We start from the raw sequence: 11916 nt of genomic DNA, 5'->3' as shown, positions 1-11916 counted from the left end.
CTGAAACAGAAGATGATCTGATTCCTAAAATTGTTTGCCAGCAATGCAGATGAACAACCAGCTAAAAATATCTGAAACAACAGAACCAAGATGATTGTGCTGATAGGCAAATCAAGAAGTCCATTACTGCAACAACATACATTCACATGAATGTTCCTAGAAAACAAGTATTGAAATGTTTGTACCAACATTATAGGCAGATGTCATATATGATACAGTAAATTAAGCTAGCTAAGTTGATGCTTCATGTGAGCACCCAAAATGACAAACTACAGCGAAAAAAATAGATGAAAGGACGGATATGAGCTACCGACAAATCTTGTTTTCAGTGTTCCAGTGAGCCCATCGATGCGACCCTGGTGCTCAGATTTCTTGAATCCTGCCGACTGATGTAGTTGTCGCAACCATTGGTTGGAAGCATTTTTATGGGGCCGGAGTTCAGGAAATTGACATCCTGTTTGCCCATCTGCTGCACTTCTTGCGGCGAAAGTATTTTTATGCACCATACGTTGTTCACAAACTCCCTGGACGAGGCACAATCATCAGAAAAGCGTCAAAGAAGCATACACGAAGTATCAAAACAAATGAGGATACTAATGCTCTACGGTCAGGATTAATTCCTCGGCTACAATCTAGTTGATTGTGGATAATAAAATAAGATGGTAGCTTTTCATTTTCAGTTGGAAACTAAGTGGAAGCAGCAAGAATTCTAAGACAAGAAACAGCGAGATAATCTCTCAAGAGTGAACTATGACCATAATTTTGAAAGGAACTAATATGATAAAGTAATGATCATAGAAGGACTTACTGCCAGGGATCATCACCAACAAGAAGAATATCATTCTCCCTGTCAACAAATACAAGCTGCCAGCCTGATCTTAAAGGGTCTTCCAACTGGCCTTCTAGGCCAAACATACGCCCAAGCTCACTGCGCAGCTCATTGTAGCTGCTAAACCTGGTAATGTCTAGTGACCTCCCAAAGGACCCTGATTTGGAAACCTGTGATTGTATTTTACATTGATCACTTGATAGCATAGATATAGGAGGCAGATAACATCAGTTCAATCAATAACCATGTTTCAATCATGTAAAATGATTCGCTGGATGACACAGACAACTCATTATTAAAACTGCACATTAAACTTGTATAGTTAATGTTTGTTAACCATTCACTATAAAGAAGCATGTTTTACTTAGCGTCAGATCTCTTGTTAAGGAGATACTGTAAGCTAAATCAACTGGAGATAATGTAAGCCAAATCAATTATATAATTAAGAAACTATTGTTGAATGCTTTTGCAAGGAACTGAATGAAATACGTACTCTCCTAAATATGATGCTTTGTACGACATGGAATGTTCCAAATGACCATATCAGTCATTGACATCAAACTTTTGCATGTAACTAATGTGCCACAAGTGCTTTTCTCTCAGTATTTTTCACCAAAAGAATCACATGCATTTGGTATTACATCAAATGAGTTGTACAGCATTATTCTAAAAACTCAGAAATGTTAAATTTTCATACAATTCAACTGCAGGAAATTTTCAGAACAGAATAACAAAATCAACTTGAACTCAATGAGGAATAAATCGCTGACCTTAACAAATGTTCCACCCTTCTGGTTTAGTTGATCCGCATTTTGTGAAGACTGCAAAAATCCTGTTTCCTCTAAACCACTGGAACCTGTCAATGCTTGACTCAACGCAAAATCATGTACAGAGGAACCTACAAAATTGCTAGCATCATAGTGCATGCCAGTTGAATCACTTTCACGGCCAACATTGCAGAGGCTTGTCATGCCATTCTGCATTAAAAGTGATGAGGAGTCTATATTAACTCCGAATAAGAGTTGATTTCGGGCATCCATGTTACCATCCTGATTCACTGCACATTCTCTTCCTGGAAATGGTGGCAACATAACAGACCGCTGAGAAATGTTAGGCTCTGAGACACCTAATTGTTCCACCCGAGGTATCATGCATTGGGCTCCAGAAGGGAGAATTGAGTCAACTGCCACTTGTTTTGATGGACGGGGACCAGAAGTAATAAGTTGGTTGGTTCTTGGCCAACTAAGCAAATGTGATGCTTCTCCTGGAGAAAACTGACTCAAAATATTATGCAACGGGGAGGCATCAGATGTTGAGACACAGTTAGTATTGGAGTCTGAAAAGCTCCGTGACTGGGAAATCAAAGAAATATTTTGCATAGTAGCTGATTGAGATTGGGGCTCAGATATAGGTTGAGAGAAGACTGATGCTTCGCTAGGAACTTGTTGATGATCAGACAAAAACTTCTGCTGTTGGGTTTCTTGATGCTGCAGTGCTTGCTGCTGCTGCAGAATCTGTTGTTGGTTCTGCTTGCCAAATGGGTATACCTGCTGCAACTGATGCTGGAAAAATTCAGACTGAGACTGGCTCTGCACTTGGTTTAATTGAATATTCTGAAGAAAGGCTTGTGGAAGTTGAGATTGACCATGGTGTAAAAGCTGACTTGGAGGCATTGGAGAGTACATGCTAGCTGTGTTCTGCATTTGCTGGAATTGCAGCATTGCAGATGATACTTGTTTTGTGGGATCCATGGTCCTTGTTTCTTGAATGCCATCTGCGGCCATTGTAAGGTACATGTCAGGCGGCAGACCAAGAATCGTTGTATCGAACCTTGGCTGCGTCCAGGGTGTAACACCAGTACCCTGAAAATTCAGCGACTGAAGTCCTGGATTTCCACCATTTCTGAACCACGTCACAGGCGAACTCAGACTGAAATCATCATGCTTTCCACCTAATTATATTGGATATAAGTAAGATGAATGATGTGCTGTAGTCTGCAAACAAGTTTCATAGCTTACTTCTGTATTCAAATAAAAAAAATATTAAGGAATACCATGGAGGGAGGGCAATCCAGGAGGCCATGGTCGCTTAAGCCTAAAAGGAAAAGGAGATGGGTACATTGGAAAGGTTGTTAGAGGTTCAATCTCCCAGAGTGACACCTTGGGCTGCCTCTCTCCAGCCGTTGACTCATCCCAGCCAACCTGCATTAACATATCCAAGCTTATATAGCCCGAAGGCCCCGAACAGCAGCAAATGTTTATATTCTTCAAGCAATCAATTTTGCAGAAGTTCATAAAATAAGAGGGTATAATTATAGCATTTATTAAGAAAGGATGCTCTCCGAGCAGATAAAACTGGTTACTGCAGAAAAAATTACTTTCACAGAGCGCCAATGTGAATTTGGCCAATGCACAGGGTCAAGATCACCAATTCCTGTAATTGTACCCATGTATCTGTTAGAAGAAAGAAGCGGCCATTATGAGTGGGAATCTTACAAAATGTTCACAAAGGTATACCTAGTAAAAAATTGTACATGCAGCAAAAGCAAAGGGAAAAGGAAAAGATCATCAACAAAGAAGAATTTGACTTGTTTATGCAATTACGAGGTAAACACTCAAGAACCCAAATTAATAAGATAGGGAAAGAACAACCTACCGTCGAACACTTGACTCTTCCGTCTCAAAAAGCATCCGGAAACGCATACCCACAGAAATACGGGTGTGATAAACTGCTTTAACATACTTGGCTAATGGGATCACAAATTCAGAAGGACTTGCCCTAGAAGGATACATACAATACTTAAACATCCAGAAAATTACATACTTTGAGCTATGACATATTTACCTTGGGTTATAAAATATGGTAAATCGGCTATTTGTCGCGGCAGCATGTGCAGCTGCAGCAAGAAGCCCTATGTGCATGCTATCACTTGATAATACAGATGAAGGCATAACTGTCTGTGGTCTATTAGCACGTCGAATTCCCAGAAGTAATTGATTGTTATCATTCCTACCGAAGCAAAAGTTCAAGTATTGAGATCAAAAGAAGCTGTCGACAATGCCCAAAAGAGCTATTCAACAGTACCAGATAAAAAGTACGGAATCCCCTGCAATCAGTCTCTTTGCACTCACAAAAACACTCCATCCTGTTGTAAGAAGATGCCTCTTTGGCTGACCTACATCATAAGCATGACCATTCCCTTAAAAAAATGCCAACCCACAATGTGACTATTATAAGATTTGTATGAGCTACAAGTACATTTTTTGAAGCTATTGCTTGGAATCTCATATGTGATATGAGTAAAGACACCACCAAATTACAGCATATCCTGCAATCCAACTTTAGCAACTAAAATTTTGTGTAAATTGTCTCGTGAAGAGAGGAACATCATATGAATCAAAGTATGTCTATTTTTCATTAGTAGACATAGGGAACTCATACATTTAGAACACAAAACCTCATGCTCAAGCCTGTTTGACAAATGAAATTAATTATTTTGGTAATGAATCATTTTTCATCTCTGTCATCCCAATGGTCCATCTTAAATAACCTAGCAGAGCAATAAAGAAAGCACACTTAATGTGCATATGTCATGTTCTAGGTCGAAAATGTAAGACAGGACCACCATGTGACCGATAAGAAATTCTTGTTAAGCACATGCTTGTAAAGATGTTGCAGTTTGGTTCTCGCATTATGATGCAAAATGGTATGTATGCACAGGAAATTAGAGATAAATAGTGTCTCTCCAACACAGAACATGTGCCATCAGGATCAGGTCATGATCTCATAAAACTTAATGGAATAGGTCACATATCATACCAGATGTCATCACATATTATGAAGAATCACCTTTCAAGGCTGCTATTATCATGGTCCAGTTACAGATCATATCATTGCATCATCGCATATATAAAAAAAAATCAGCTTTTACGACTGCTATCATCATGACAGCTTTTTAGCAACTGGATTATACTTACTGGTAAGGACCAAGTCTTTTGTTGACCATTGTTCTCGTTACAACATCGATTTTATTTATGCCCACTTTTATGGAACAACATCCTCTTATCAGCAGCCCATGCCCATATTAACCTAGAAAATTTTCTCTTAATACATCCTCAACCATTGTGCCGATTTTCTGCAGTGCTAATGTCCTCTCTCCAAATATATTCTCAAAGCCAGCCCTCACTATAGCATTGAACCTCTTCATTGGCATAACTGCCTGGGAAAAGCAAGTTTCACCCGAGATAAAAGTTTGACATCGTATTTATTACAAGAAAAAAATTAAGGTCAACCTTTCCTAATGGTAAAGCAATCAGTCTCCCAAAACAGAAAGTAACAAAGAACTTAAGATTTTGCAAGTTTCTTCTACAAAACTGGGCAAGGATCACAACATTGTGCAGGTTAATGCATTCCTAGAGATAACACATCAAACAAATCCTAAATCATGATACAATATATGACATTTAGGAACATGACAAACACATACCTCGAAAGATGTGACGGAACTTCCACTCATTGCCATGGAGGTCCATCGCAATCAACTCCTGTGCAGGTGGCTGCAGTGAAAAATCCTACAAAGAGCAACACAAGTAAGAAAAAAAGATTAAGAAATTTCTCTTCTAGTTCCAAAAAACTGCCTTCCTAGAAATTGAAAGTCAATTTGCTAGCAAGCAAGACCTACCAGCGGCGGGAAGACTTTTTCTGCTGCTCGACGAGGAACAGAGAATCCACCATGCGTACTGGTGTCACTTGCAGTCAATGTCTTACAGAAATAATTGGTTGGCTGCTTGCTTGCTGTACCCAATTCAGTAGGTAGATAAGGTTCTTTTTGCTCTTCCTGCAGTACATATCAGATAAAGACAAGAAAATTAAAAGGACATCCAAGTGTTAATGGAATACGGCATTGTCTGAAAAGAGAGAGTTCATTACTGGATTCAGTGGTTGCAATGTCATCTGGGAATAAACTTCATCTGACTCTACATCTGCCTATAGAGAAACCACATCCATGGATAAGCAAACAATCATGAAATCAGACAGCAAAAATTGACAAATATCTGACACAGACTTACATGCATAGTAACATTATGCAGCTGACAAACCAGCTGAGGAGGTAAGCTTCGGTAGCTGGGCAGTGAATCAATCTCCTTGTTAGTTGAAGCAGCTACCTGTAGAGAATAATCTAAATCAATGATCATGCATGGAAGAATAAAAGGTGACTTGTTCCAAAATCATCAGCTAAAATTCATCCAGTAACAGTGAAGGAAATTGATTCAGGGCAGTAGCATATTGTTGTCTTGCTTAGGGACTCAGGATGATTTAGAAAAAGGTAACACAGCTGACCTGTTCACTATGGCCCTGTGGGAAATAGACCACCCGACTTCCAACAGGGGGTAATGAAACTAGAGGTCCAGCACAAGCATGCCATAACTCTGAATTCAGACACCTCTGTTCTTCCGTATCTAGTGTTACATAATTAGAAATTATCATAATGAGTAAAAGTAAGAAAAGACAAGAAGAAATAATGGGCGAGAGTAGGGTTCATCAGCCAACACAGTCATTAGACAACAACCGTCCCTTTACAGGTTGGAGGAGACATGCACATCTGTTTGCAAGGATTAATTTGCTTTGGTTCTTTCACCAAATATACAATTTGCAAAAAAGATCATAAAATGCAATACTATAAGCTCCAAGATAAACGCTGCATCTTTGTTTTTTTTCATGTTGTTATGAAGCACTCAAAAGTCTAATTACACAAACAGCCTAACTTAATACTGACATCTTTCATGGAAACTCAAAGTTTAATCATCTAAAAGAATTGCAAAGTAAACACTCTCCAACAGCTAATGAATGCAAAACTCTTCTAAAAGCTCATCTCCAATGTGGACCTTCAAGGAAGGGAAATGGAGAACTAAATCCAGCATCCGGAAGTGACATTGTAAAAGATCCCCTCAAACCACAGATGGAACATCCTACATGTTTGATCTGCGGACAGTGAAACTCTGTTTGATTTTATTTTGAATAGATGGTTATAGCAGCCAGCAGAAAATAAATGCCTTGTTTTAAAAGAAATTCCTCCATTCTGGCATCCAGAAAATTTTGGTCCTAGAAGTGTCCAATTTAGATAATGTAAAATAAGTCATCACAGCTTAAACATATCTTCTAAGCAGAGGATACAAGACGGATTTATATAATCTACAGCCAATAAATCTAAATTGAGAAACTCTACATAAATAGTGAAATATGTGTATAGGAATTTAGCACAATTATCACCAGAAAACGATCGAACCAGCAGAGACAATTGTGCATACAGCATTGACTTGTCCGATAAAATCAAGAACATAGTTTCTTGCATTAGGAAGGACATGGAAAAGGAAAAAAAGTAGGACAAGGGGTACTCAATTCACTATTGATGCAAACTTCTAGATCAAAAAGCTGATGCAAAACATAGTCATAACTCATAAGAAATTGAATGATACAGAACCAACTACAATGAATCACTAGAAACAAAGATTTAAATTAACAAAAGTACTAAGAGCTTCTAGCAACAATATATATGCAGAAAACTTTAAGCTACACAAGAAAAAATGTCATAGAACTCACCTTCCTGTTGCTGATTGCCCAGACCTGATGATGAAAGCCTCATCTTCTGTACCCACGAGAGAGCTTACTGCAATGGGAACCACAAAATCATCAAGCCTAGCACTGAATTGGGATCCTCGCTTTAAAGCACGAACAAAAATATCGAAGGAAGGAAGTTGTGCATGCAAAAACTTGGCCCTTTTCCTTAGACACAAGAAAATCTTCTATTGTTTATATTTCTCTCAGTGAAACATGCTCCACTATTTTCCCCATTCTTCGTGAAAAGTCTTTTACCCTTTAGTTCATAAAAATGCTTGTGATCTAGATATACGCAGAAAATAATTTAACTTCAACTACAACGATTGAACAAAAAAAAGAAGAAGAAGAAGAAGAAGAAAAGAAACAACAACAGCAACACATGAACGCAATTCATCCAAAACCGATCCCACTGAAACGTTCACCGCCAGCATCATCAGTTCCAAGTTTAACTATGAAAACCCTAGTAGAAAGAGTTGCAACTTCACATCAAGAGATAGTTTTGATCTTTAAGAGAAAGAACCTGAGCCGCAAGAAAGGTCAAAATCTCATAATACAGAAGTTACGATGTCTCAGCTTATCGGAATTCCAAGCAAAATCCCTCCTTTATCTATCAGCTGACAACTACAGGTTTCCTTCACCAGATTCTCAGACAACAGAGACAAAGCCAACGAGCCACAAAGCAGATGAAAGAAAAGTCCCCAGCAGCTACCTCAACTGAAGCAACCGAGCTGAAACCCTACCAACGAAGAGATTGCTCGCCCAAATCCAGAAAAATTCCACCCAACCTGAAGCTTCAATCAGGAATTACTCTCTCGAAACCTTAAAAGCAAGCCGAAATAAGCTGAACTCTCAGTAAAGCCGAAGAATTTGAGAAGAACAAAGCCCCAACCCAAGGGGAAGTAGGAACCCCTAGATTTCACCCGAGGAACGCCCTTCTAAAGCTGAACCAGCAATAATATCAACAAAAAGCACCCAAAAAAAGAGCTCCTTTTCTTCAACCGACGTCAACGTCACACACGATCCCCCTCGGATCTCCACCTCGAACGGCAAGACCGAGCTCGGCCCCCAAGAACTCGTACTAAAAGCTCCGGAGAAGAACCTAGAGCGACCTCCTACTCCTCAGGCGTCCCATCCTGAACCCTAGGCAACCCCACCTCCCCGCCACCGGCTCCGGCACTTGAGACACAGAGGAGGCATTAAAGCAGCATTAGGCGACGACTCTTCCACTTGCGTCAACAATCGGCGGCCAGGAATCGCCTCCTGCTCGCTCGCTCGCTTCGATCGAGGTCTCGGAAGGGAGAGCTCAGGCAAAAGATTCTGCTTTTGCTGTGCTGATCATCCAGTAGACACCGCCACCACCGCCATTTCTTGCTGCTCGTAATGCTTCCTATTTCTTTGATTGCATCTCTCCCTTCTGCCTTCCCACATCATATATACTCTCCTCTCTTTAAAGAAGAAAAAAGAGAAGGTGGAGGAAGAATGACCAGCAGAGTGATATCACCACACCATGCCGTGCGTGCGTGAGCCTTCTTCACCTCCATGGCACATGTGCACATACCACCAAGGTCGAGGAAGAGTAGCGTCACGTGTACACATCTTACGTACAGAATACAGATACACGTACGTTCTATTTCTGACGACGTGCCACCTTCACTGCACTTTTGCTGCTGCTGCTTCTTCTTCTTCTTCTTCTTCTTCTTCTTTTCCTGCAATTAAAATGTCAGTAATAGGCGCCTAGGAATCAGTGGCCATGTCCATCCATCGACAACAAAGGAATTACCATTCGCACTGGAATCAAATATGTGCCTGCTCTGGTCCCCTCACATAAGAGAGGGACTGATGAAGAGGCACCCTTTCCTCCATTAAAGGGAATGCCACTTCTTGCTAATTTTAGTGCAGGAGAAGATGGACATAAAAGGGACACTTGCTATGTTATCCTGAGGGGACCATTTAGAGTGGTGTATGCAGGTACTCTTCTTCCTGAGAGATGAGGGAGTGGAAGACTAGAGAAGCATTTGGATCATAGAGGATGTAGTCTTTGGGGTTGGGGTTGATTTCCTAACAGTAGTCTGGTGGATATATATTAGATCCTCTTGAAACAGCATTCAATCATTTTTCTTTACACCTAAGACATTTGTTTGATGATGTTGTTGTGTTCATTCAATAAATAAATAAATATATATATATACTAAAATATTAAAAGTGAATCTCATCCTCAGCCACTATCATTTGGGTCAAAAAAAAAGAAGAAAAAAAAAAACAGAGCTTTCATCTTTCTTGGTCAAAGATTGCAGCTGGTATTACTTTAATCAGCAAATCTTCTGTAGGTTTGCCAATGTAGGCATTATCATGAGAAGCCTTTTTTTTCCTTATGTGCTACTAATCCTGTGCTCTCAGTCAAAAAAGTTGCCAAAAGTTCTTGGTTTCAGGAGAATAGGCATGGGGTGCATGAATTGTGCATCTTTCCAACATCAGGAGACCTCCAGATGTTGCTGATACCCATGGAGAAAATTAATATTCATCATGGTGCTTTTTTTTGTTTTCAGATGTCTTCTGACAGCCTTTTGCAACATTTTTTTTGTTCTTTTTTTTTTGTAGGTTTTGTGATGAAACTTTGATAGCTTTAGTTTTAGATTATCACAAAATATTCCCAGATTTTTAGAGAGCTTTAGTTTTAGATTATTGATTCCAAGAGAAAAGAGAAAGAAAAGGATTCACTTTTATAGCAAACATTTGCAGAATTATCAGCTTCAGAGCAAAATGGTTCATTATATTGTAAACCAGCTGCCAGATGATCCCAACAACATCCTTAAGCAACAGCTGTCCACAGGTATCAAAAAGAGACTTTTTCTCTGATTTGGTGATAAGCTATATTTGAGTTGAAGACTTAAAGGGTAAACAAAGCATTGAAAATAGTACATCATCTCTTCTTCTCACACCATTTCTTCTCAAGGAAGAAAGCCAATGCAAGCTTCAAACATCTACTTACCAACTCTTATGGGAACTGCAGCAGCTTTGCTACATGCATGTTCAGCCTTTAATTTGCAAGTGACTGATAGGACCACAAGTTTGTGGAGTTGAGAGGCCAATGCATTGACAAAATGACACAAGAAAGCTCTTGTAGAAAGGATACAAGCTTAGGGACTGTAAATGTCAAGGGTATCTTCCAGAAAATAGCAACCAATTAATGGCAAATGAGTGAGGATGTCAAGGGATTTATGGTTAGGTGGGGACTAGAAATGAAGTGAACTTGACCATCATTTTTTGAAGTGTTAAATATGACTTATTTAAGTCTTCCTATTCCTTGCTTTCCTTTTGACATTTTTGAAGTATTTTAGACTTGTGGGAAGCATTGTGGACACACATAGCTCAATATCTTTCACAGTTCACACAACAAGAATGAGTCCACCAACAGTTTATGTACCACTGGTTCGTCAGTTTATGTAAACCAAAGGGATAGAACATTAAATCTTACACAAGAGAAATGAGAATCTCCACACCTTCTAGTTGAGCCATCACATCAGATGGTCAAATCTGGATCTAGGAAATGTAGCATTGTCTTCTGCCTACTTATGGATGACAAATTGTCATGACAGCTACTGAATGGAAAACTCAGTGAGCAATAAGTTTGGCATGAAAGAAATGGAAAACTCAAATCTGAATACCCAATATCCACCAAATGTGATGTCAAAGTATATTAGATAAACAAAAGGTTACAATGTTTGCTCCAACTTGCTAACTACTTGATTTACTCTTATAAAGAGAAGGGATTTTTTTAGTGGACAACTTGAATAACAATTTGTGCTAACATTATAGCAGACAATTTTTCAGTGGAGAAGGATGTTAGATCTATGGCTTCTCTGTTTGACTGCTTTTATCTTATCAGGGTGTTTGGTTTTATCCAGAACCATTTAAATACTTGGCTGGTGTTTGAGCTTCCAAGAAGAGTCAACTCAGCTGTGACCTTATAAAATAACATAGCAAGGAATTTTTTATTTTTTCCTTCAAAAGAAGAGAAAGAAATTGTAAATTGACAACATCAACCAACAGGGAGAATGCATTCCCTTGCATGAACTCAAAATAAATTCTCACATTCTCTGCTGGTTGATTGAAGATCTACCAGTAAAATTTGATTCAAGGGAATGAAGAAAAGCATGGATAATCAATCAAATAGGCCACTTGAATGAAACTTCCCACCTACCAAAATGAATGAAAACATCTTTTGGAGAGTGGCCCCAACCATGTCCTTGCACAATAAGTACTGGATGTGGTAAGTCTGGTCAGGCATGTGCTGGAAGCAAAGCATGATATGAACATTTCTTTTTTCAGGGGAAAATGATATGACCATTCCTCTTGGAAAGTTGGAGGAAAGGAACTTGTGTCTAAAGAGGACCATGAACACTCACTTGGTCACAAGGCCAATGATGCTCGTATCTTACCATGGTTCCTTTTTGGCTGCTTCAGCACTC

The 11916-nt window shown here is 39.3% G+C and overlaps 1 protein-coding gene across 1 annotated transcript; it reads right to left on the bottom strand.

The window, feature by feature from the left end:
* Positions 1-100: 100 nt before the first annotated feature.
* On the bottom strand, positions 101-8937 carry LOC135633762 (auxin response factor 17-like). Its single transcript, XM_065143638.1, has 15 exons — positions 7968-8937; positions 7430-7496; positions 6170-6288; positions 5899-5994; positions 5759-5815; positions 5511-5666; positions 5316-5400; positions 3914-4004; positions 3674-3838; positions 3485-3607; positions 3207-3282; positions 2883-3030; positions 1600-2780; positions 809-999; positions 101-524 (listed from the first exon to the last, which is right to left on the bottom strand). The coding sequence occupies exons 2-15, from the start codon at positions 7470-7472 to the stop codon at positions 326-328; spliced, it is 2730 nt and encodes a 909-aa protein (XP_064999710.1). The 5' UTR covers positions 7473-7496; positions 7968-8937; the 3' UTR covers positions 101-325.
* Between the last annotated feature and the right edge of the window lie 2979 nt (positions 8938-11916).

This window comes from Musa acuminata, chromosome BXJ3-3 (assembly GCF_036884655.1).
Source record: "Musa acuminata AAA Group cultivar baxijiao chromosome BXJ3-3, Cavendish_Baxijiao_AAA, whole genome shotgun sequence".
Classification (NCBI taxonomy): domain Eukaryota; kingdom Viridiplantae; phylum Streptophyta; class Magnoliopsida; order Zingiberales; family Musaceae; genus Musa; species Musa acuminata.
This window is presented reverse-complemented; position numbering and strand designations above follow the sequence as displayed.

Excerpts from the sequence above, each read along its gene's own strand:
- LOC135633762 (XM_065143638.1), bottom strand. The coding sequence starts at position 7,472 with ATGAGGCTTTCATCATCAGGTCTGGGCAATCAGCAACAGGAAG. Across the intron at positions 3,608-3,673 it reads ACCATATTTTATAACCCAAG|GGCAAGTCCTTCTGAATTTG; the intron begins GTAAATATGTCA and ends GTATCCTTCTAG. Across the intron at positions 1,000-1,599 it reads AGGGTGGAACATTTGTTAAG|GTTTCCAAATCAGGGTCCTT; the intron begins GTCAGCGATTTA and ends ATACAATCACAG.